At 38.8% G+C, this 27,090-nt stretch overlaps 1 protein-coding gene and 1 long non-coding RNA gene across 2 annotated transcripts in view; both read right to left on the bottom strand.

Moving 5' to 3' along the window:
• Window positions 1-17,796, bottom strand: part of LOC130435269 (complement C3-like) — a 44,052-nt gene extending 26,256 nt beyond the window's left edge. The window contains exons 1-11 of the mRNA XM_056765758.1: window positions 17,637-17,796; window positions 17,365-17,560; window positions 17,058-17,226; window positions 16,879-16,952; window positions 16,696-16,784; window positions 9,959-10,041; window positions 9,789-9,876; window positions 736-838; window positions 499-619; window positions 289-404; window positions 21-167 (exon numbers count right to left, since the gene is read on the bottom strand). Of these exons, the coding sequence (XP_056621736.1) occupies window positions 21-167; window positions 289-404; window positions 499-619; window positions 736-838; window positions 9,789-9,876; window positions 9,959-10,041; window positions 16,696-16,784; window positions 16,879-16,952; window positions 17,058-17,226; window positions 17,365-17,560; window positions 17,637-17,707 (1,257 nt within the window). The 5' untranslated portion in view covers window positions 17,708-17,796. The remainder of the gene's footprint in view (window positions 1-20; window positions 168-288; window positions 405-498; window positions 620-735; window positions 839-9,788; window positions 9,877-9,958; window positions 10,042-16,695; window positions 16,785-16,878; window positions 16,953-17,057; window positions 17,227-17,364; window positions 17,561-17,636) is intronic.
• Window positions 17,797-23,668: 5,872 nt separating this feature from the next.
• LOC130435359 (uncharacterized) lies at window positions 23,669-26,126 on the bottom strand. Its single transcript, XR_008908809.1, has 2 exons — window positions 25,800-26,126; window positions 23,669-25,633 (listed from the first exon to the last, which is right to left on the bottom strand). It is a non-coding gene; the product is annotated as an uncharacterized LOC130435359 (long non-coding RNA).
• Window positions 26,127-27,090: the final 964 nt, after the last annotated feature.

The raw sequence follows: 27,090 nt of genomic DNA, 5'->3' as shown, positions 1-27,090 counted from the left end.
CAATGTCAAACAGGTCTTACGTCAATCTGCAGTGATGGAGAGCCTCCCTGAGAATTGACGGTGACCTTTGCAATGCCATTAGCTTTTGTTTGACCTATGACCCCTCCAGGGTTGACCTTCACTGGCACATCTTTAGCAGGTGTCTGGTCAGGATTTGTCACGTAAACCTTTTTGAAGACACAGAAAAATAAAAAAATTAACAAATAACACATCTAATAACTGTGATGTAACTTCACAGATTTATAATCAAGGTCTTCACGGTTGAACCCTTTTAGTCTAGATTCATACCGAGACGTCAAAGGGCATTCCAGGTTTGAAGAATTGAGGTGTTCTCTTGAAGTGGATGGTGTACGGTGACGTCACAATCTGAAGGCCTCTCTTTTGTGCTTCCACCATTTCACTGCCTGAAACACACACACACACCATTATGTCAACAGTATATAGACACAAACACATAAACATAATAAACAACAGATAAACAGCGTGTATTGATCTCACCGGTCTCTGTTAAAACGCTGACTGAAACAAAGAGTGATTTCCCAACCAGCTGGAGGATGTTTGGAAAGGTCTGAATGATCATGTCCCTGGTCAGTTCAGCTGAACCCTTTCCTTCTTCTATCTGTTTATATATCAGACCCAGAACATTATTAATATGTGTATAATGTAATCTGAATTTATTTAAGTACTGTTGAATTTGTAAGTAGAGGTTTGTTCATGCTCGGCTGTAATGCTTACTGGGACTCTTTGTAGAGAGGCGGCGATACTTGTTTTACTGTCACCATCCATCACACCAAACACCACAAACGCTTGTCCCTCAACCTTCTTCCCAAACAGATAGCTAAAACATTTTTAAGGACTGAAAGTAAGCTTTTCCTCATCATTCACAGCATAAAAAATGCCTGGGTTTCTAAAACAATGTTGTCAAGGTTGATACAGTGAAACTGAAAAAATATTAAATTGAATAAAAAAGTATAAGGTGCACTGAAAAAAATATTCTGGAGGGTTAGTAAATATTACCCATGCAAATCAGTTAAATTTTACTTACATATATTAGGTAGCAAAGTAAACTACATGCAAATTTCCTGAATCTACTCAATAAAATTGAGGCAAGGATTTCCACTCAATTAGATTGAGTAGATTTTATTCTATGTTTTTAAGTAAAGAGCTCCTAAATATATCAGATATGAGTCATGACAAACTAAAATATATTAGATAAAGTCTATATGAATATTAAGAAATCACCCTGATAGTGTTTGATGTTTCCTTTAGAATTGTTCTTATCATTATTAATTGAACTCACAACCTTGTGTTGCTTACGCACTGCTCTTACTGCTAAAATACAGGAAAGCTGAGTTTTAAAAAGCTGAGTTTTTACACCTGTAAAAGAAATTACGAGAATGATACATCAACTGAGGTCATTATGTAAGGGATAATGTACAGGCAGCTGGTTGTTATCGCAGAAAAAAGCCCAGAAGAGGCACATGCTCTGATGTGGTTCAATGTACCTACAGATACTGAAGTAGCAGTTATCGAAGATGTAATGCAGACTGTGAAAGCGCTAGGAAAAGTTTGTGTAAGAGACACAAGAGAAGGACCTACCTCACATGCCATGCTGGTGTTGTGCGAGTGCAAACAAACTGTTGAGTCTACTCGTGTACCCCCTGAAGTGACTCCTAATGAGACAGGTGAGCCATGGACAGTCGTAGTAGTATCTACAAAGGAGACCTCACCTGAAACGACTTCTCAGGTTTTTACCGAAAAGCTTACCAAATCCCTGATGGCAGTGGGAAAGTCCTTAACAGATGTACAAGCTTTGTTTACTACACGTAGCTCGGCTGAAGGTTCCCCGGAATACATTATACGTGCCTTGGGTGAGATTCTGGAAAAGACTGCAAAGCACCCTGGAGATAGCAGCGCTTACCCACGACTGCGTACCCTTTCTGCCACAGTGCCAACACCGATGGGAGAAGAAAGTATTGAAAACTGGATGGAACAAGCCTGTCTAATGATAACGTAGTGTGAATGCTCTGAAAAGGAAAAACGGCGCAGAATCATCGACAGTGTCAAGGGACCTGCTTCGGAAATCATATGACCTGTCCGTTTCTCCAATCCTGAAGCAAGTGCATTGCAGTATTTGGAAGCCTTAGAGAGTACTTTTGGATCCTCCGGGTCTGGTGAGGACTTGTACTTCAAGTTTCGTTTGATGCGTCAAAATGCAGGCGAAGCTCTGTCTAGATTCCTGAGAAGGATTGATAAGGCTCTCTGTAAAGTAGTAGAACGAGATGGATTGTCCTCCAACCTGGTTGATAAAGTGTGTGTGGAACAGCTGATAAGAGGCACTGTACATTCAGATATGCTGCTGTTACAGTTAGGACTTAGAGAACGTAAGAATCGTCCTTCCTCTTTCTATTAAAGTCTATTAAAGGAGATACGGGAGGCGGAGTAAAATTAAGCTGCCCGACACCGGATGACTGCAAAAGCCAAATCCATACAGTATCATGAAGATGAGAGGATTAGCCCTTCTGTCATTCAGCTTAAGTCTGAAATTCAGGAGTTGAGGTCACGTCTACGTGGTGGTGATTTCAATCCAGTAGCTACTTCATCGATGGTGTTAAAAGCTAAGGAAAAGTCTTCTACGCGAAGCGAAAACTGATGATTCAGAAGTGCAAGCACTTAGAAAACAGGTACTGGTATTCCAAGAACCTGCCTGATGTACCCATTAATCCGTTGACAGGACTGTCCATATGGGTTCTCAGTTCCTCCAGTTACCCGTATAAGGGATATGTGGTAGTTGATGTCACGTTTCCTGCTTCGGTCATTGGGGTGGAAGAATCCTTGTCGATCCTGGCGTTGGTATGCCCAGAACCTCAGGGTCCTACACAGTTGCCAGTCATAATTGGTACTAATGCTAGCTTCTTAATACGTCTTACTGTCCTCAGTCGAGAGTTTGATGGATCCAGTGTAGCCCATGCTTTGAGAATTCAGACTTGTCACTCAGAAATCTGTATTCTACAAATACCTGGGAATAAAACTCTTCCTGAAACATCTGAGGGAAAAGTGGATGGGCCCGGGAGATTGTGTTATCCCATCACGAGGAGAAGTATGCACCCTTTGCCAACTACATACTGACAAGATGCTGAAGAGAAAGTTCTTTGAGGTGGACTGACCAGTTGGGGATAGCTTGCCTGCTGGACTTCTAATAATTCCTCTGTTACTGCCTTTTTCTGCTATTTAGGAAAAGACCATCAAAGTGCCAATGCAGAATGTGACCTCAAGAGATATTCCTATCTCACCTGGCACAGTAATTGCCAACGTGTACCCTACAGACACTGTCCTTGCTACTGTGGGAAGTCCAAAGTCAGCTGTAATAGACTCTCGTCTGTTTAATTTTGGTGAAGCAGAAATTCCGGAGGCATGGGAGAAGAAGCTGAGACAGAAGCTTTCAGTCCGAGGACATGTGTTTTCTATACATGAATGGGATGTGGGATTAGCTGAAGGGGTGGAACATCATATTCGGCTTCATGACAACAAGCCATTCAGAGAACGATCCAGACGCCTTGCACCTGCGGACATCAAGGATGTACACATCAAGGATCTATTGGTAGCTGGAATCATAAAGGAATCGAGAAGCCCATATGCCTCCCCTATAATAATTGCCAGGAAGAAAAATGAAATCAGAATGTGTATTGACTACCGAACACTTAATGCACGTACTATTCCAGATCAGTACACCACCCCTAGGATCGAGGATGCGCTGGACTGTTTAGCAGATAGTAGATGGTTTTCTGTATTGGATCTTCGCAGTGGATATTATCACATACCTATGGCGGAAGAAGATAAAGAGAAGACAGCCTTCATCTGTCCGGTTGTGTTTTTCCAGTTTGAACGCATGCCTCAAGGTATTACAGGAGCTCCAGCCACGTTCCAGCGGCTAATGGAGAAGGCCGTTGGTGATATGCAACTCCTTCATGTAATCGTTTACCTTGATGACATCATCGTGTTTGGGAGTACGCTTGAAGAACATGAGGAAAGGCTGTTGAAAGTACTGGACCGTTTGAGAGAGTGTGGACTCAAAGTGTCGATTGACAAATGCCAGTTCAGTCAATCACGAGTACGGTACGTGGGTCACATTGTGTCAGCCGCGGGAGTGTCCCCAGATCCTGCCAAAATTGAAGCTGTAACTAAATGGAAGATGCATACTGATTTGAAGTCCCTCAGGTCTTTCCTTGGATTTTGTGGATTTTATCGGCGGTTTGTAAAAGATTACTCCGCCATCGTACGGCCTCTAACGGCACTTACCAAAGGTTACCCACCGACATCTAGGCGTACAAAGAAATCCGCAGATCGTCCTCTGTACTTCAAGGAGTTGGATCCCTTTGGAACTCGCTGGGATGATGCCTGTACCACAGCTTTCCACAACATCATTCACCGCCTCACCCATGCACCTGTGCTTGCTTTTGCAGACCCTACCAAGCCTTATGTCTTACACGTGGTATGGTGGTTTTTCTATTATAGTGTTGAGTTTTCTTATATAAAATAATACATTTAGTTAGTTATAGGTTTCATGTATTCTTATGAAACAATATTGGGCCTCATGTATAAGTATGAGCTGATGAACATCTGCACACACGCCATATATCTTTTAGAACTAAGACGTACACCCCACACATTTTTGTAGGGAAGTTTAAGTAAATAACATATCACCAAGGACACCGGGAAGCTTATTATCGCTAAACCATAAGTTCACCTTTGATAGGAACATGGTTAAATCATGTATCGCCCCCGAAACCCCCAGGAAAGTGTTAAGATAAGAGGCGCCTGTTTTTGAGGAGTTCACGCCACCATTAAATCTTAATAGGGCAGGCCGGAACTATGAGGGCAGAGGGACGGGCTAACGAAAAGGTGATATCATATGAAAACTGATTGGAAGAAGACGATGTCATGCACACATGATTGGTTTAAACTGTGATAACAACTGGAAAACAATGTATAAAAGATGGAGTCAGATATGTATTCGTTGGATCCCTTCAGATGAACTCTGAATATCCCACTTTGTTTGTCCGGGCAAATAAAGTTTAAACTCTTGGCACCTGGAACCCTTGTCTCTGAGATTTCTTTCTGCGATGGAAGGCCGATTCGCCACAACAGTGGATGCCAGTTTGAATGGACTTGGGGCGGTATTGAATCAAGAACACCCCGATGGGTTAAGGCCAGTAGCCTATGCAGGTAGGAAGCTGAGTTTATCAGAACGTCGATATCCGGTACATCAACTCGAGTTCCTGGCATTGAAGTGGGCGGTGGTGGACAAGTTCCATGACTACCTCTATGGAGCCTAATTTGTGGTAATGACGAACAACAATCCACTCACCTATGTTTTGTCAAGTGCCAAGTTAAATGCCACAGGCCATCGGTGGTTAGCTGCATTAGCTACGTATTACTTTACCTTGAATTACAAACCTGGTCGTCACAACGTCGATGCAGACCTGTTATCCCATCATCAATGTGAACCGTCCCCGTGCTCTGAGTGGAAGGAGATTCCCAAGTCTGCAGTCCGAGCCATTTGCCAATTAGCCCTAGTTCCTGAAGGGGAGGAATCCTCTAGATTGGTGGATCATCTAGGACTACCCCCGCAGAGCATTCCCGATGCTTATGCCTGTCCTAATGTGCTGAGTCTAAGTCCAATGGAACAACTAAGAACTGCAGATTTGAGAAAAGCCCAAGAGGAAGATCCTATAATTGGTGAAGTAAAGCGGGAAGTAGAGTCAGGGAGAATACTTACCTCCAGGAAAAGTTTCAATGCTTCCATTGCTCTTCTGCAAAGACAATGTTCTATATTGAAGATTCACAATAATCTGTTGTACCGTGTTACTCATAGCACGCCAGGAAGAGAAAAATTGCAGTTAGTCCTTCCTGAAAAGTACTGGTCCCAAGTATTATGCTTACTGCATGATAGCTCAGGACATCTGGGAGTTGAGAAAACTACTAAACTTGTGAAAGATTGCTTCTACTGGCCAAAGATGTCTCTGCATATAGAGCAATACATAAAGTGTTGTGGAAGTTGTATAACAAGAAAGACTCTGCCGAAGAAGGTTGCTTCGATGAATCACATGACCAGCAGTGGGCCATTTGACCTTGTGTGCATTGACTTTTTGTCCATCGAGCCAGACTCCAGAAGTATTGGAAATGTTCTTGTTGTAACATACCACTTCACACGATATGCACAAGCGTTTGCCTGCAAGGACCAGAAACCGTTGACAGTGGCCAAGACCCTTTGTGACAAATTTTTCATCCATTATGGTCTACCTTCTCGTATCCATTCGGATCAAGGAAGAGATTTTGAGATTGGTCTCATAAAAGAGTTACTGAAGATGCTTGGTAGCCAGAAATCCAGAACCAAACCGTACAGCCCGAAAGATTCAACTGAACACTCCTTTCCATGCTAGGGATGCTGAATCCTGCTGAGAAAAGCAGATGGAGTGAACACATTAATTGCTTGGTACACGCATACAACTGTACTAGGAACGAATCAACTGGGTACTCGCTATACTATCTTCTATTTGGACGAGAGGCTCGTTTACCAGTGGATGTGTGCTTCGGAACATCGTCGGTTGGAAAAGGAGTCAGTATCCATCAACAATATGTGGAGAGGATGAAATCGGATTTGCAGAGAGCCTATCAGCTAGCAACTGAAACTGCCCAGAAAAGTCAGCAGATGAACAAGCGGTTGTATGACAAATGTGTAACACACCAGACTTTGGCTGTAGGAGACCGTGTGTTGATAAGAAATCTTGCTGTGACTGGAAAACACAAACTTGGAGATAAGTGGAATTATTTTCCCTACCTGGTAGTGGAGAAGTTGAAGAACTTACCTGTGTACCGCCTAAAACCTGAACGAGGTATGGGGAGTGTGAGAACGCTGCATCGTGACCATATCTTACCAATCCGACCTGATGTGAGACTGACTGTTCCCGAAGATCTAAAAGCTGTACGGGTGCCGCCGGAGACAAGAGCCCGATCAGTGATTAGAAAACAAGGAAAAGGATTAGAAGGGACAAATGTGACAACAATAGATGGAAATCTTAGCTGTGATTCTGAAAGTGAAGAGGAGTTGTGCAACTTTTACCCAGACCGGGTTGACATACAACCACAACCAGATTACAGTGACCAGTCTATACCTGCTGAGTAGGAAAAAGCTGTGTATAAGGTGATTAATTCACCTAGCACTCCCGGGAATTAGACTATACCACTGAGTGCTGAAGAGGACCTGGAAGAATCAAATCCAGCAGAAGCAGGAGGTCTGGAGCAGGAAGGGGCAGAGACCCGTAACGAGACGCCTCCGAAAGATGTGGCAGAACATGTCCCTTTACACCCCAGAAGAGAAATTAGACCCGTTATAAAGCTCAGCTACGATAGACTGGGTCAGTCCTCTACCCGCCCTTTAACTTTAATACATAGAGGAATGGCAGTAAATTTTGAGGAACGTGTAAAGCTAAGGAAAAACTTATGCGACACAGTGTGGTGTGACCCTTTAGCTCTATGTTCGAAGTATGGTCAGTTAACTATTTCTTTGGAGCCCAGGTTATCTGTCCCAGTTTAAAGTAATCTCATGGGGGCATGAGATCGTCTAGAAGGGGGAGAGTGTAACCCGTATTGAACAAGAGTACTAGGAGGAATGGGGTTAAATCATTTGTATTTGCAGTTTTTTTGGTTTGTTTATTATATGTATAAGCATTTTATGTTTCTTGTCTCTAATTCCGAGATAATGTAATTTAAAACGATTACGTTCATACGCACAATGTCCCTTTCGTCTTTCTACGTAAGGTTTGGTTGAATAACACATGTAAAACACGTGTGTGTGCAATATCGTTTGCTGTGTATAATGTTATTGGATGCTTAGTATCTTAAACCCGCCTCCAATGTGTGTGTCTGTAATGCTATTGGTTACGTGGAGGAGGAAGGAAAAAAAAGAAAGAAAGAGAAGAGACATGAGAAGCGGAGAAGTCGTTCGTAGGTATATAACTTGTGAGTTTCTTGGCAAAACGCGATTTTATTTCAGTTTAAAATTGAGTACGTTTGTCTTTGACTTTGAAGTTAAAGTTAGCTCAAGACATGGGTTAACAATTAGTATCGAGGCGTTCGGTACATTGCTGTTTTACACGATACGGCAAAAGCTTTAATTTCTTAGATCGGTGTGTGTTAAAAAATATCATTGCACCTTTTTGTTAACGTTTGTGTTCTCCCGTGTTTCGTTTCTCTATGAGAGCTGGAGAGAGTACAACGAGATATTTTAAAACCGCCGTGCGAGTTTCAATCTACGAGGGAGAGAGCTACGGAAATAACCGGATAGCGCACCCGGCCACCGGAAGCGTTGGGTGTTCCTCCAGCTACGAGGGACTATCGGTGCTTTTCGGAAGGATCTTAGCAGGCGATTTATATTGGTGCTTTGGATTAAAGAGCCTAGGCACTGTGTGTCTACGTTTTATCTGCTCACTTGAGCGAAGCGGCCATTTTAAGTTTCACAGGCCTCGACACGGGCCTGCATCGGGGGTTGTGTGAGTACGATTGAGTGTGTGAGTGGGCCCACTTGGTTTATTGTGTAAAAGTTATCATTTACTTCTTACGTTTGAAGGCAATACAGTTTTGTTAACATGTGTAAAACCGGCTGTTAATTTTAGTGCATGTTAAGTGTACTATTTCACTGCTTCACGATTGTGCAAGCGTATACAAGGTAGTTCACTCAGTATTGTTGTACTGTTGTAACTTGTATATTCATTCAGGTATTTTCACTGTTTACTATTCTTTATACTGTGAATTTATAGTAATGTTTTGCTAAACTTATTTCTTGACAAGAACCAAATCTTTTATTTAATCTTTTATTTCTGGTTTTATAGTTGCTTTATTCTTTAATTAAACTATTTTGAAATAGTACTTACCCCTGTTCCTTCATTTACATTTTCTAAGTACTAGGTAGTTGCATCAGAGTAGGATAGTTGTATTATATATCTTTTTAGTCGAGATCAAAATAGTTGAACCCGAATCACACCATACAAAGGGGTAGGGGGCGTTACATATATAATAAATATATATGTTATCAAAAGACATATGTATTACTAATTTTTGTGTAATATTAAACTGCACCTCTCAAAATGATTTGCATTAATGGGGTTACAGGGTGTTATTAGTTTTAAGCGGTTGTATATTGGAAAATAACAACCCTTGGTGTGTCGCGAATGGCCAATTAGAATCAAGCATTCAAATGAGCTGTGTAATTAGATTACAATTTGGTCACACCCTTTTTTATAGTAAATTTGTGCGACCCACTGAGAAAGTGTGACCAGTGGGAAAAATTTGTCTAGAGCCCTGAGAACAAAAGATAAGATATTTTGAAAAATGTTTATAACAGAACAGCACAGCCCCCCATTCCCTTCTACTGTACCCAGTGTTTGTGTTCTGCGGAAGAAAGAAAGTCATACAGGATTGAAATGACAAGAGGGTGAGTAAATGATGACTCAATTTTCATTTTGAAAGTAAACTACTCCTTTACCATTAAGCTATGAAAACATTTCTTCTCAATGGTTTTAATGTAAGTTAGATGTTCTTAGAACACATTTTTATTAGCTGGGTTGTTGCTATACAAAAGCTCACGGATCAAAAAAGCAGAAACGTCATCTTGAAAGAGTTTTGCTTGCTCATACTGCAGTATTTTGTAGCTTTTAGAACGGGATAAAGCTTTGGATAAAAGCATGCGCAAAATTTAAAAATGTAAACGTAAAAATAATTCCTCTTACTTGGCAGTAATGTCGACTGTTAAAAGCTCATCAGCAACATAGAAGAACGACTTGCTGGGGGTTAATGTGACTTCAAAAGTTGGAAGTACTGCAAACCAAAACACAAACAGATAAACTCAATATTCTCAATAATCTCAATGTAGGACTCAATTTGTTGACACACTTCTCACCGTATTCTTTGACCTCAAAGTCTGCAGTGAAGTTCTTCTGCGGGGTGTTTGTGTACCGTGTCACCATCTTCCAGATCCCAGGACTTCAAACATTAACATGTCAGATTTGATAACATTAAAACAAACTTCAGATCATGAATAGAGTTAAAATAAAAATTGATTTCATATCCACTGCTATATACAGTGATTAAGTGAGGGGCTATTTTCATGTACATACATCTACGGTGTCCTGATAAAAACACCGTAGACCAGGGGTCTTCAACTACTTTTCTTTGAAGGCCAGATTCCAAAAGTATAAATAGGATGCGGGACAGTTTTTCCCCATATCATAATCTCTTCTGTTTTGTTGCATTTCTTCATTTATTGCTATTTGGGTTTTTTTTACGTTTTTTTTTTTTATTGTTGTTACTTACAGGTCATATATTAAAACTCGCACACAAGTGTCCACATACTCCAGTTTCAAGATGTGGATAGTATTATTATTTTTGCAAGAAGATATCGGTAAGGATATTGAATTAATAAAATAAAAAATAAAAAACTCTAATACATTCAGCACAAAAGTAATTCCTGTCCCTTGATGTTAAAATGGCGTCTTAAGTGAAATAATCGATCTGTGCTGAACGCTATTATCGAATCATCGGGTGGTTTCCAATCTCATTCATGTGCCCCATGCACTTATAAGGGCAGATCCTTTGAAGTACAAGTTCTGTACAAGTTCAAATTGAGAAATTCAGCGAGTGAGATCAGAGTGCCTGTGCAAAACTCTGCGCGTGTTTGCTTGTGTGTATTGCGATGCGTGTCATTCATAAAATAATTGGCAACACCCAACTCTAACATGACTTAGCTTTATTTTCTTTAAACCCGAATGTGCTCTATAGTGTTGTTGGATTATCAACATATATCCCCCATATGGAAAAAATACCATTGCCTCCAAACACATCTGGGTTTCTCCGATGTTTACCCAGAATCAAGTTATGAACATGTATGTATACATGTTGGTAGGGTACATTCACATAAATTGGGGATATGTTGTCATAAATCAAATGTCTCTGCAGCACAGCAAAGTCCCTGGTGTTAAATGGACACCCGCTGGTGTATATACAGTTGAAAGAAAAAGTATGTGAACCCTTTGTGCTTACTTGGATTTCTTCATAAATTGGTCATAAAATGTGTTCTGATCTTCATCTAAGTCACAACAATAGAGAAACACAGTCTGCTTAAACTAATACCGCACAAACATTATACGTTTTCATGTTTTTATTGAACACAACATGTAAACATTTATAGTGCAGGGTGCAAAAAGTATGTGAACCTTTGGGTTTAATAACTGGTTGACCCTCCTTTGGCAGCAATAACCTCAACCAAACGTTTCCTATAGTTGCAGATCAGACCCTGCACAACGGTCAGGAGAAATTTTGGACCATTCCTCTTTACAAAAGTGTTTCAGTTCAGCAATATTCTTGGGATGTCTGGTGTGAATCGCTCTCTTGAGGTCATGCCACAGCATCTCAATCGGGTTGAGGTCAGGACTCTGACTGGGCCACTCCAGCAGGCGTATTTTCTTCTGTTGAAGCCATTCTGTTGTTGATTTACTTCTATGCTTTGGGTCGTTGTCCTGTTGCATCGTCCATCCTCTGTTAAGCTTCAATTGGCGGACAGATGGTCTTAAGTTTTCCTGCAAAATGTCTTGAAAAACTTTGGAATTCATTTTTCCATCGATGAAAGTAATCCGTCCAGGGCCCGAGGCAGCAAAGCAGCCCCAAACCATGATGCCCCCTCCACCATATTTCACAGTTGGGATGAGGTTTTGATGTTGGTGTGCTGTGCCTTTTGTTCTCCACACATAGCGTTGTGTGTTCTTTCCAAACAACTCAATTTTGGTTTCATCTGTCCACAGAATGTTTTGCCAGTAGTGCTGTGGAACATCTAGGTGCTCTTTTGCAAACTTCAAACGTGCTGCAATGTTTTTTTTGGACAGCAGTGGCTTCCTCCGTGGTGTCCTCCCATGAAGTCCATTCTTGTTTAATGTTTTTCCTTATTGTAGATTTGTCATCAAAAATGTTAGCATGTGCCAGAGATTTCTGTAAGTGTTTAGCTGACACTCTAGGATTCTTCTTCACCTCATTGAGCATTCTGCGCTGTGCTCTTGCAGTCACCTTTACAGGACGACCACGCCTAGGGAGTGTGGCAACAGTGCTGAACTTTCTCCATTTGTAGACAATCTGTCTTACCGTGGACACATGGACCTCAAGGCTTTTAGATATACTTTTGAAGCCCTTTCCTGCTTTATGTAAGTCAACATTTCTTGATCGTAGGTCTTCTGAGAGCTCTTTTGTGCAAGCCATGGTTCACATCAGACAACGCTTCTTCAGAACAGCAAACTCAAAACTGTTGTGTGTTTTTTATTGGACAGGCCAGCTTTAATCAACACATCCAATCTCATCACATTGATTGGACCCCAGGTTGGCTGACTCCTGGCTCCAATTAGCTCTTGGAGAAGTCATTAGCCTAGGGTTTCACATACTTTTTGCACCCTGCACTATGAATGTTTACATGTTGTGTTCAATAAAAACATGAAAACGTATAATGTTTGTGCGGTATTAGTTTAAGCAGACTGTGTTTCTCTATTGTTGTGACTTAGATGAAGATCAGAACACATTTTATGACCAATTTATGAAGAAATCCAAGTAAGTCCAAAGGGTTCACATACTTTTTCTTTCAACTGTATGTGAGTCTTACGGGTGTACAAATTTACAATGAAGCAGAGTCTATCTGGTCTGAAATGTCAATTTATTCATGCAGTTAATTAATCAATTGAGTTCACATTAAAAGTGATGATTGATCATTAATGATGAACACCTGCTGTTAACAAACACAATCACTGAAGAAAACATGAAAAAGACCAGTAGATTTTGAACTCACAATTATGGCGAACAGAGATTCCTTATATCAATAGTCCAATGCTAAGAGATTAATTTATGTTGATGTTAATACGTTCAGTGTTGTTGTCTTACTAACACTTGTAAGTTGTTAGAAATCAAGTTTGGCTAAAGTTATACATGAGGCTTCAAATATATGTAGTTGATTGTGGAACATATCTGGAACTTCTAAAGCTAAAATCCTTTAAATAACACATAAATAATGATGGTGTAGTAGAAATATCACTTTAATCATACTGGAGAAAGAATTGAAACTTTTGCTAAGATCATCTAGAAATCAACACTCTTCATACAAACCTCAATTATGGTGACAAGCAACAGAATTACAGAAATAATCAACAAACACTATTATCACCTTCACTTACAGACACCACTGTCACTTTATTTCTGTTGCACGTCTACAAACTAGGGATGCACCGAAAGGAAAACTCTTGGCCGAAACCGAAAAAGAGGAAACCAAGGCCGAAAACCGAAACACCGAAAGAAATTATGCCAATTATTAGTACCCTTGCATTTATGGCTATGACTGTGTACTAACTTTACTAAAATCAAAGCATCGCAATTGCATAAATATTAAAGTTTAAAAGAATAAATCAATTACAAATTATGCAAATATTTATTTAGCACATTGCAACAATGCACAGTATAAAATAAAATTCAACAAAGATGTTTAACTTGACCCCACTCATGTGTATATTAAATAATAATGTACAGGCATACTGGCCTGCTGAAAAGTTGTACAATTAAATGTTCTCTCATGAAAACAAAGTGCATTTAAATTTTTTCTCTGTAGGACAACAAGAAAGTGCATTCAGAACAAGTGCAACTGCTTAAAGATGCAACAATATTTTCTCAACAGCCTTCAATATAATATCTTAGATAACAAATTTTTGCAGCCCAAATCTGGCCCACACCTTACTCCCCATACTTTACTCATCTGGCCCACATACGGCGTGGAATGATGGCACTTGTGCGGTCCGCTCCTGTTTGCCAGATTTGGGCCACAGGCATGCCAAAGCTATGCCACATGTCAAACATCAAAACAAATAAAGCAGAGCTGAACCAAATATAAACAACAGTTCATTTCAATTCTGGCCCAGATTTATCCCAAAACCAACACCTTTCTGTGCTCCTGTTTGACAGAATTTGTATTCAGTTATTAGTGATGAACATCTGCTGTTAACAAACAACATCACTGCAGAAGAGTTCAACAAAAACTACAAAATTATATATTTCTATCAAACACACATCAAGAATCAATGTATGAATCTCAGCAATGGTGAGAAACAACCAACTAACTCAGATAAACGGATCAACCGCAATGCATGCTGGGAATTATAAATTAGTTTTGTGCTATGATGTTACCCAGCATGCATCGCAGCATGAAGTTTTCTTTTGTTTATTCTTACCATTGTTGAGATTCATAAACTGAATCTTCATGTCTGTGTGTCTAAATTCTGAGTACATAATTTTTTTTAACAAGTGTAGACCTAAACATGTAATCAACTTCCCAGATGTTTTAATGTTCTTTCAGGATCAGCAGCACAGCAATTTATTTTAACGTAACCATTGTAGATATCTCACTGACCATCAACCAACACCATTGATCAGAGCATCATTGTAATATCTTTTACAAATGAACCTTAAAGGTACATATATTTGCAAGAGAAGATGTCAAGGGTCACGATCCCAACTCAAGGAAACACTGATCACCATGATGATGACTTTTGTCATCTGGGAATCTTAAAACATAAACAACTGACATTTTGAATATTTTAAAATGTAAAAAAAAATCTAAGGAACGTTCTTATAACAAACTTTTGTTAGCTGGGTTGTATTTCAGGTTGCAGTTGTTGTATTTCTCTGTGTAAATATTTTTTATTTTAAAAAGGAGATGTTCATCACTAATAACTCACTATAATAATAATGAAACTAAATACAAATTCTGTCAAACAGGAGCACAGAAAGGTGTTGGTTTTGGGATAAATCTGGGTAAGAATTGAAATAAACTGTTGATTATATTTGGTTCAGCTCTGCTTTATTTGTTCTGATGTTTGACATGTGGCATAGCTTTGGCATGCCTGTGGCCCAAATCTGAAAGGATCAGACAAGTGTCATCATTCCACGCCGTATGTGGGCCAGATGAGTAAAGAATGGGGAGTAAGGTGTGGGCCAGATTTGGGCCGCAAAAAAATGCTATCTGGGATGGTTACTTTTTTATTATAATAGTGTGTTCTTATAACTATCAGGCATCTGCTATCGCTTTAGACTGTCAAAAAAAAGATCCCTCTACGAACCTTTGTGATCATAACACGTTTGTTCTAATGATTTTTTTAATGTTTTGCCTATATAACTTTTTTATATTATAAATGTGAATAACTCTTGTTTTAATATTTAATGTACTCCCTTCCCAGCAAGCAAAAATGTGTTTCTTAGACGTTCATTAGACGTTCATTAGACCACTCCAGTCCACGTGCATTACTACAGGGAATGTTTTGGATGTCTCCCTTACACCACATGAACAAGTTAATGAGTAAAATCAGGTTGAGTTAAGGAATCAATCATCACTTTATTATCTCATTAATAATGAACAGCTACTGTTAACAAACACAATCACTAAAGAAAACATGAGCAATAAGAGTCACCATAATAGTGTTTAGTGTTTCCTTTAGTTGGGCTTTACCCTTGATTTATTACAGGAAGTTTTCTGTAGCTCAAATATAGCAACCAAGAAAAGTAAAAATTTTCTTTCTAGTTGTTGCGAAAATTTGCCCAACTTTGAGTTATGATCTAAAAAATAAAAGTTCGAAACTTTTATTACATTTAAACTTCCAGACATCAAGAATCAGCTTATGAATCTCAACAATGGTGACAACTTGAGTTGCATCTTTTCTTCATGCAGCAATGCATGCTGGGAGTCACGCGAAATCCTTCACAATATTTTTCACCTCCCTGAGTCATACAATAACAAAATTCATCTACATTTAACAATCAAGTCGTCTACTACAATTACCACCTAAAGGGAAACAATCCATTTCACCTTCTCTCAAGGTGTTTTGAATGTACTTCAGAAACACAAATAACTAAAAACAAACTTCTCATACTGAATCAAGGGTGAGAAACCCACTGAAGGAAACACTAAACACTATTATGGTGACTTCTTATTATTTCTGGTTTATTTCACTGATTGTTGTTGTTATTTCATCATTAATGAGATAATGAAGTGATGATTGATTCCTTAACTCAACATGATTTAACTCATTAACTTGTTCATGTGTTATTTAGAAAGACATCCAAAACATTCAGGGTGGGAATGCACGTGGACTGGAGTGGTCTATGGAACACACTTTTTGCTAGCTGGGTTTTGTCTTGTAATAATGCATTTATTCCATGAAATTTCACTTTTTTAAAGTATTACACAGTGTTAAGTACTGAAGGCGCAAATGCCTCCTGGAGGAAATTTCGCAAAATAGTTTCACATGTAAACATTTTTTTACTGCCGCCCTTCCCCAACGGAGACACTTAATGCGGTAGAGAGCATTCTGGTTGACTACCTACTGTAATTGTCCAACATCAATCTGATGTTACATTGACGTCCGGTGCCAGCTGGGTTATGAGCCACGGGAATTACTTTTGTATTGAATGTAGCAGAGGTTTGGACTTTCAAAGGCTGAGCACACCATTCTCACAAGTCTCTCCTCTTATTTGAAATATTAAGGCAGTTGACTAGCTCTGCCAGAGACAATTAAAAATGAATCCGGTTCACCCGGGATGAAAAGGATTTTAATATCAACACACCTGGCAACCTCAGGAATTTTGTAGTTTCCAGACTTCATCCCTTGCGTTGGAAAAACCTTCTCTGTTGCAACCGTGATTTCATGTGGATTCTTTAGAAAACATTAGAAGAAGTCTTATGAGATATTAATGAAATGTGATGTATTTGTGTCTAGAATAACAGCGTGTTCTTATTGAAGCGTGTACCATGATATCCACTGAGACTTCAGACTGAATGTGTGGATGAAGGTTTGGAGTCAGAGAGAAAACCCGGTACTGAACTACAAACAGGATTGAGAGATTCATTCATCACTATCAACTGTATTTAGTTTATTTCAATCGTTCAGAATGATCAAATCTGGTTGTAAATGATGTCATGATCTTACCTGTGCTAGCAGGTGTGTAGATGGGTTTGTCTGTTTGTACAAATATATATCCCGACTGAAATGACACCATGACCACTTTCTCCAGGGTTTTAGACGGAAATACAGCCTGTAAACACACATACTGCTTCTCCAGAGGATCATCAATGAAGTAGTTTTTATCTGCGGGAATCTAAATACCAACAAAACATATTATTTTCAGAGATGGAATCACACAGTCATGTTCTTATTTTGAATGAAGGAGAAATCATTTTGAAACAAGTAGCTGGAATCAAACGATTCACACACTTGTTCTTCACATTTGCATCACCTTTATCTTTGCAACCAACTGGTAATTGTTGGCCGCTGTCAGGGTCACCGATCCAGAAAAGAGTTCCACATTTTTGCGCGGGTGGTTCTTCACCAAGATCCTCACTATCAGGTCTCCTCCATTATAATCCTGAGCTTCCACGAACACGTTCTCTGTGGAACCAACCCTCAGCAAATTAGGAGCCGACACAACGAATCTGAGAAGATAAAATCACAGTTTTAGACACAGATATCTAACTGAACGTATAAGTTGATAGTGTTTTGAATACTCACAGTGGGTCACATAATGTGAGGAGAGGAGAAGAGAGAAGAACAACAGTCGACCACAACAGGTGAACCTTCATCCTGACTGTCTGTGACTGTGTGCTTCTGTAACCTACTGCCTGTCGAATTTATACTCAGCCTTACTATGACCACACTCCCCCCCTCCCCACTCCTTGTGAAAACTTTGGAATTTCACTGTTCATTTCCCAGAGAATTTGACAATGTTTCCGTATTTTCTCTGTGAAAACTACATAATTTCGGCATTTGCAGCATTTTTTACAGGGTTTTTCCGTAAAACAATGGAATTTTTGCTGTTAATCTTCTGTATCTGCATTAGCATTGTAACAGCTCAACAAATGAAGTAACGCATTTCTAAGTAAGATTGTGCCTTCCTTATCGAATGTAAAGCACCGCTCTTCTGAACAAGGGTACCTACTTAAAAAACACAACTTTAAAAATAATTCCAGAACTAAATCCAAAACGTCAAAGTTAAATCATCAAAAAAAAAAAACCCAAACAATTCTTTCTTTTTACTGAAAAACACAGGGGTGGTTTCCTGGACAGAGATTTATTTAAAACAGGACTAGGCCTTAGTTTAATTAGGACATTCAAGTCATTTTTAAACACATAATTTACAAAAAAACATTCCTGGAGTACATCTTGAGACAAAACAAACACACTGATATATTTTAAAATAATATAAGCAAGTTGTTTTCGATCAAGAAACTTCTAACATTTAAATTTATCTGGGACTAAAGGTTTACACCCTGTACGGGAAACGGCTCTCCTGTTTTCGCCAAGTTGTTGATGTCCTTAGGACAGCACCATGTTGACCCTGGGACAACATCTAAATCAACCGAATCAGATTTCAGATATAAATTACAGTTTATTTTAAATGTAATCTTCCAACCAGGATTAGTTGTTTCTAGACCATTGCTTTTCACCTATCATTTTCCTTTGATTTTATGTGTAAATTATGATTAGGGTCGGGGTTTGGTGTGGGTTTAGGTTTTATTTATAAAAATGTTGTCCTTAGGTCAACAAAATATGTTGTCCTGAGGACATCAACCACTTGGCAAAATCAGGTCGAGCCCGGGAAACCGCCCCTTAAAATGACAGTTAATCTGGAAAATGAATCTCCTAATGCAGTCAGATGCAAAGCATGCTGGGAACTACAGATGAACTGCCAATGTAGTTAGTTATATGTTCAAAAATGATGTATATAATATCCACTTAATTTTACCTATTTAAATCGGTTTAACATAATACAATTGAGTTGGATTTACTTAATAATGTGTTCAATCAAAATTACTCAAACAAAATAATAAAAATATTTTAATTTTAATCTTACCAACCAAAATTAGTAGTTTTCCTTCCCAAGAGTTTTATGTGATTTTTTTGTTGCTAAAAACAGGAAGGTGATTCTATTAAGTATCTTTCAATAATTTATTTTCCTAAAATATACAAAGGCACAAAATAATTTTTAGGGAACACATTTGAGAAGGGGAGGATCTGGAATTTCTGAATTTGTAACATACGATTATCATTATATAAGTGGACATACTTTATTACTGAATTTAAACGCAAGGTCAGATAACATTGTTTTTAAAAGTCAAGTTAGTTTAATTTGTAAAGTGCATTTCACAATACATACAGTTACAAAACAAATAGATAAAAAAACACAAAGAAGTCATCTTTGTGCATCAGATTCACCCTAAACATCTCAGAGAATGTGAAGAGTTAACTCAAATCCAGTTCAGATTTCCAGTAAATGCCCCGTTGTGTAAATTCAACCTTTGATATATTGACAGCTGATGTGTTGATCTTTTAGGGGTCAGAGGCCTGTTGCACGAAAGTAGAATTAAGACATCCGGGATAAATGACACAGCTGAGCTCAATGAAGCCAAAACATGTGCGTCCAGGCTTAATTGGTTGCACAAAGACCAAGCCAGGATGAGCAGACACGGATTCATTAAGCCAGGTGAAACCAATCCTGGATAGGTGCGCGCTCACGGCTCACTCAAATAGACCCCGCCACAGATCACAGATTAACTGATTTACCATGGCAACTAGAGCCGCGTACTTTTCCCCTTCGGAAGCACAAATCCTCATGGAGGCATACGAGGAGGTAAAAGATATAATTAAGAAGAAAGGCAACACCGCCACAGTGATAAAGCAAAGAGAAAAAGCGTGGCAAAGTATTGCAGACCGCCTGAATGCGTAAATAGTGCACAATTACACACTCACCGCTCCGCTGAAACATCACAATTACAATTCAAATATTTATTTCACATCTCCAAAAACGCAGTTGTACTGTAATTATGAAACGGTTACATTTTTAATTGAAATGCACCGCAGATATGAGTGAAATTGTGTAAAGTAACTCCATCACACTGTATAAAGCTATGATAAATTATTACTAAAGCCTTACATTATTATTTAACGTTACCACGCTCAGTACGGTTTAATCTTAGCCGCTGTACTCTGTTTCTTATGTTTTTGTGTTTCTCCTGCTTTTATTAATGTAAAGCTGCTTTGACAGAATGAAACAAGTGTGAAAAGTGCTATATAAATAAAATGTAATTGATTAAATAGATGATCTATAATAATAATCACTTTAATTTATATAGTGCCTTTCAAAGGACCCAAGGTCGGTTGCTCACTGCACTGCAAAAATGTCTTTCTTACTTAGTATTTTTGTCTTGTTTTCAGTTAAAAAAAAAAAATATCTAAAAAAAAATCTTAAATATTTTCTTGAGCAAAATTACCTAGGAAAATAAGCAAAAAAATCTGCCAGTGAAACAAGAGAACTTTTCTAAAATTAAGTGTTTATGGAAAAAGTAAACTTATTTCAAAATAATTTTTCTTATTATATTGACAGATTTTTTTTGCTTGTTTTAAGCACACATTTACTTAAAGTTTATATTTTTTGTCTAAACTATACTTATTTTGCTAGGTCATTTAGGTGAATTCTCTGGTGTGTTGCTGCCAGCCTTTTCTCCTGACACCTTTCACAGACCCCCAGGAAGCACAGCAGGCCTACAACCATGCCTATGCCAGGACCAGGGCCAGAGTTGAAATGACCTTTGGCCTCCTGAAGGCACGCTCTCACTGCCTTCACAAATCAAGGGTCAGCCCTGTTAGGGCATGTGATATTACTGTGGCTTGTGCGGTCCTCCCCAATGTGGCCTGCCTGAGGAAGGAGAGGGCCCCCAGAGTGCCACCAGCCATGGAATGGGACAATCCGGCAATCTTCCCTGATGACGACAGTGGTCGGCTGCTGAGGGACCAATATGTGTTGAATTATTTTAGTTAGTATGTGTGCTTTCAATTTTGGTTAAATATGTCCTGCGGTGGCAGAGGAATTTGGGTTTTTTTGGGTTCGTTTTTTTAAGAATTTGGCCTCTTATGATGTGTGTGCGGTATACTGTGTGTAATACAAGGCTGCAGGGAGGCTACTGCATCCATTCATTTGTCTGTTCAGTTGATGTGTATGGATTTGTCCTGCATTTATTTTAGTGTGCAGACATGCAGGGTGTGTTATATACAGACCTTTGAATGTATATGTATCATTTTGTATAATATGCTTTGATTCTGTGCTTTCCATCTTGTAGAGTCACTGTGACTTCAGTTTCAAAAGGAGCTGATGCTTTACCTGCTTTGTTTTGTCCTTATTCAATAAAGGAACATAATGTTACACATTGTGTTTTTATGTTTATATGGAATGTGTATTTGTTTATATGACAGAGTACTAGGGCCACACTGAGGAAAAAGGATAAAGTCATAAATTTATGAGGCTGGTTCTTTCTGCAGAAAAGCTACATATTCTTTTTACAGTTTTGATACTTTTGACAATGTGATACTTAATATTCTGGCACATCAGCATGTCTTTCTTTATGAAACCATACTGAAGTACAATTTTACGAAATGCCCCACATCTGTCATTTTAACAACTGTCCTCCTTTAAAACAACTGGTTACAATATTATGACTTGTCTTTTTTTTCCCTATGTGGCCGTAATATTCTATAATTTTATATATAGCCTTATAGTCTATGGGAAACTGTAAATTATCTAATGATAGCAACATCATCTAAAAATCATTATTTATCCAAAATGATTGAAATTAATGATCACAAACGTTTAAATAATGACAGTGGGTCTAGTTATATGTGATAACAATGTATAGTGAGCAGTGAAATAACTATTGGTTTCCATTTGTGGTGACTGCTGACTGACATTAGGGATGAGATTAAATAGATCCTGGAATTTAGCCTGGTCTGGAGCAGGCTAGCTCCACAGAATAAATCTCCATGGTAATTTATACCATAACATATCCTCCTGCCCCCTATCCAGCTTTTGTGCAACCGGATTACGGATCAATTGAGCCAGGATCACCAAGATATCCTGGCTTAATCCCTTATCCTAGTTTTGTGCAACAGGCCCCAGGAGAATTCCCAGCAAGCAAAAAGGTTTGTTCCATAGACCACTCCAGTCCACGTTCATCCCCACCCTGAGTGTTTTGGATGTCTCTCAAAATAACGCATGAAGTTAATGAGTTAAATCAGGTTGAGTTAAGGAATCAATCATCACTTCATTATCTCATTAATGATGAAATAACAACAACAATCGGTGAAATAAACCAGAAATAATAAGAAGTCACCATAATAGTGTTTAGTGTTTCATTTAGTGGGGGTCTCACCCTTGATTCAGTATGTGAAGTTTGTTTTTAGTTATTTGTGTTTCTGAAGTACATTCAAATCATCTTGACAGAAGGTGAAATGGATTGTTTCCCTTTAGGTGGTTATTGCATTAGAGGACTTTATAGTCAAATGCAGATGTTTTTTGTTATTGTATGACTAGGTCAGGTGAAAAATATTGTGAAGGATTTTTTTCTTCTATTCTCCTACTAGAAAAATAACCTGAACAGTTCAAACATCAAGAATCAGCTCATGAAACTCAACAGTGGTGACACTCAACAAAATAAAGTTTATGCTGCAATGCATTGTGGGTAACAGCCTAGAATAGAACTCCTCCATGACTCCCAGCATGCATTGCTGCATGAAGAAAAGATGCAACTCAACTTTGTCACCATTGTTGAGATTCATAAGATGATTCTTGAATTTTGGCAGTTTAAACAGTAATTTTTAATTTCTGCTGTTTCCATCCAAACCGTCAAACAGAGATGTAATCAACAAACCAAACCATTTTTCCTTTACTTGGTAGCTAGATTTGTGCTTCAGGGAACATCTCGTATAAATCAAGGGTAAAGCACAACTAAAGGAAACACTAAACACTATTGTGGTGACTCTTATTGCTCATGTTTTCTTTAGTGATTGTGTTTGTTAACAGCAGCTGTTCATCATTAATGAGATAATAAAGTGATGATTGATTCCTTAACTCAACCTGATTTTACTCATTAACTTGTTCATGTGTTGTTTAGGGAGACATCCAAAACCTTCCCTGTAGTAATGCACGTGGACTGGAGTGGTCTAAATAACGTCTAAGGAACACATTTTTGCTTGCTGGGTTATTTATCAGTAATGTATTTTGCTCGAACATGGTTTTGTTATTATGCAAACTGTAGTGCTCCAACAACTTATATGTAAGCTACATACAAAAAGAGCTCAAAGTATAAATTAAACAGAATATATAGACTATAAAATTATTTTAAACATTCCCAGCTAGCAAAAAGTGTGTTCCATAGACCACTCCAGTCCATGTGCATTCCCACCCTGAATGTTTTGGATGTCTCTCTAAACAACACATGAACAAGTTAATGAGTAAAATCATGTTGAGTTAAGGCATCAACTGTCACTTCATTATCTCATTAATGATGAAATAACAACAATAATCAGTGAAATAAACCAGAAATAATAAGTCATCATAATAGTGTTTCCTCAGGGTCTCACACTTGATTCTTTATGGAAAGATTGTTGATAGTTGTAATAGTGTGTTTCTGAAGTACATTCAAAACATATTGACAAACGGTAAAATAGATTGTTTCTCTTTCAGGTGGTAATTGCAATAGAGGACTTAATAGTAAAATGTATATGTGTTTTATTATTGTACGACTCAGTGAGGTGAAACATTTTGTATTATTACAATAGTAGAAATATCATCTGAACAATTTAGACATCAAGAATCAGCTCATGAAACTCAACAAAAGAAAGCTTTATGCGTCTATGCATTGTGGGTAATAGCCTAGAACAGAACTCCTCCATGACTCCCAGCATGCATTGCTGCATGAAGAAAAGATGCAACTCAACTTTGTCACCAATGTTGAGATTCATAAGATGATTCTTGATGTCTGGAAGTTTAAATCGTGGAGAACATAAGATTTTTTTATTGCTGTTGTTTCATTCATATAATGATTAATTCATCTGTTTATTGGTTCATGTTTCTGTATTATTAATTTAAATTTAAGTCATTTTCAGCACATTTGTAAATCCACTGTATGCAGAGTGGAAAGTTTGCCTTGCTCACAAGTGCTTTCTGCCCCCATGTTGTTTTTTGGTGCTGTTGCCATGGTGAATTGTAACATCCGAGCTCCTTTGATGATGGCTTTTTATAGTCGTGGTGCACCCACTTAACTCAAGGTGAGTCTACCCAGAATAAATTGAACTAACTCAAACCAGCTGTTCTGACACCAAAAACTCTAAAGTTTCTGACTTTTAAGTAATCCAACTCTGAGTTCAAGGTTTAACCTAGAGTTGGTTTAACCTTTTTGAAATGGGCCATTGATCTCCCTCGCTGCATTTCTCAATATGCACAAAACACAGAGCCAATGCAAACATTAAAGCTCTGCATGCAACCCAGCATTAAATGAAAACACTTCCTATGCATTGAAAATGATTCAAACCGAATAAAGCATTGATTGCATGCATGAAGCAAATTTAAATTGTAAACCCTTGCATGTGTGCAAAAAAACCCTGTAATTATACAAATCCATCTGTTCTTCTTTTTTTAATCTCCTTTAAACCACAACAGTGACACCTGCCCATGACCGCTTACAGACTCCGCCTTATGAGCGTGTAGTTCCACCTTCCGCCAGAGACATGCTGTTGGCCATTTTCCAAAGCACATGTGTAATTATTCTACGCCACATTTTGCATACAGGGGGGAAGCAGATGCTCATTTGCATTTAAGGAGACACACAAAAACAGTGCGTTTTCCATTGCAGCCAGAAAATGGCCATGTTCAACATATTGTAATGAAAGACTTGTGGTGTATTTTGAGCTTAAACTTTACAGACATATTCTGGGGATACCACTGACTATTCAACAAGTCCTCCAACTTATGCAACCACGTTGGTTGTTCACAACATTCCCCATATACGACCATGTGGAGCGTTTCCTAAAATAGTGCTTCTACAGGCAGTAAGAGAAGCTTTTTTCTACAGTAATTATACAATTGTATATTTACAGTCTGCTAGGGGGTAGCACTTCCCACTGTTCCTTCTGGTGCCGGGCAGCTATCTCGTCTCTAGAGTAGGAAAGGCCACTACCTGTATGGCCATAGGTAAGAGGCTCTCGTCACGAGAACCGATACCTTATTACACGACTGGAGGGTTACGATTTGCGGTTATGCTCACTTGTGAATCACCCAGGCCAGTCAGTGTCACTCTGCTGGAAGTCGTGACTCGGCTCAGTGCTGTGGCGTTTCATATAAGGACCCCATTCTGTCGACACAATGTCAAGAGACCGACAGAAAGGGAACGTCTTGGTTACGGACGTAACCTCAGTTCCGTCAGTTCACACTACCCTGTCACCATCTGATCACATCGGCAGGCATGTTGAGCATCCTGACTTACCCTAACATCAAGCCATAGTCCCCCACAAAGTCCCGCAGCCGTAATAAACGGCATGGACACCACGGCTCACCCGGACCGGCACTATGTCGCTCTCCCGGACTGGCACACCGTGGCTCCCCTGAACCACCACCTGAGCCTTGACGCTGCACTGAACAATAATCTTCTGGCCGGCCTTCCAAACAATGCAGTCAAGTCCTTGAAATTGATCCAAAAAAAATGCAGCTGTATTTTCAATCAGCCTAAAGGAACCCATGGAACAGCCCTTCTGATTTTACTTCACTGGCTGCCAGTTGCCGCACGCATCAAGTTTAAATCTCTGACGCAGGCCTTCAGAACGATGACAGCAAATGTGCCCCTTTACCTTAACTAATTGCTCCAGGTCTACATCCCCTCTCATCATCTTCAGTCTGAAAATGAGCGGGCCTGGTTGTTCCTCGAGGCACCAAATCGCTTGCAAAAACCTTTACTCAATCGGTTCTACTGTGGTGGAATGAACTGCCAGCCTCCACCCGAACTGCAGCATCCTTAACAACTTTCCAAAAACAGGTCAAAACAAACTTGTTCCACATTTATTTGACCAGAGGTGGAAAGTCCAGGGGCCAAAAAGTAGACTCCCCCACATATGATTATAAAGCACTTTAGGTGTAAAGGAATACACAATTCAGTGCTATATAAATGTCTTATTCATTCAAAGATATTCGCCCCTAAGTAATGACAATTCTTTTCTCACAGCGAACATTTGCTCAATGGTGAATCAAATCTTAAAGGAACAGTATTGTTTATGTTTCTGGTATGAATCTCTCTGGATTTATATTCTACATTTTTATATAAAAACCTCCAACAGTTAACGGCACAATAACGCTTCATTATTGAGATAAAAAATTCTGATCAGTCTTTTACACATGAACATTTATCATATGAACCTCAACAGTGGTGACAATTATTAGTCATACTGCATTGCATGATGGGAGTTTTTCATGCATTGCATCTTGAAACATTTTTTTGATTGTCACCATTGTTGAGCTTCATATGCTGGTTCTTGATGTCTGTGTATGTCTACAAGGTTTTCATCTAGCATGTGTTTTTTTTATTTTAAATTTATTCACTGATACTGTTAGTGATTACTATTAACATAATTCATAAAAGCTTAGAAAGAGTAAAAAAAAAAAGAGTAAAACGCAGTCAAATCAACATTTCCAGTAAATAACCTACAAAAGCATGTGTAAATTTAACCTTTGATCATCTGGCACTGGGTGTATTGCAGAGGTGTATAGTACTTGGGTATTTTACTCTCGTGGATCAAGTATCTTTACTTTTGTTTACTAGTGTTTTTACTTTGGAAATGTTTTACTTCACTACATTTGAACACTTCGTGGCAATTTATATGCTCCATAAAACTTGAATGAATTTAGTACATGTTAACATATAAAGCTTTGCATGACCTAGCTCCGCAGTACACGTCTGCCCTGTTTTTGCCGTACACACCATGTCAAAGTTTGCAATCTTTTCAGTGTGGTCTTTTAGTGGTTCCCAAGACACGGCTTTACACCATGGGTGATAGAGCATTCTCCTCATACACTCCTAAGCTCTAGAACTCTCTACCAGCAGACATCAAGGAGGCAAATTCTCTTCTGATTTTTAAATGTCATCTT

Source organism: Triplophysa dalaica, chromosome 2 (genome assembly GCF_015846415.1).
Source record: "Triplophysa dalaica isolate WHDGS20190420 chromosome 2, ASM1584641v1, whole genome shotgun sequence".
NCBI lineage: Eukaryota > Metazoa > Chordata > Actinopteri > Cypriniformes > Nemacheilidae > Triplophysa > Triplophysa dalaica.
Note: the sequence above shows the minus strand (reverse complement) of the source record. Positions and strands in the feature narration are given on the sequence as shown.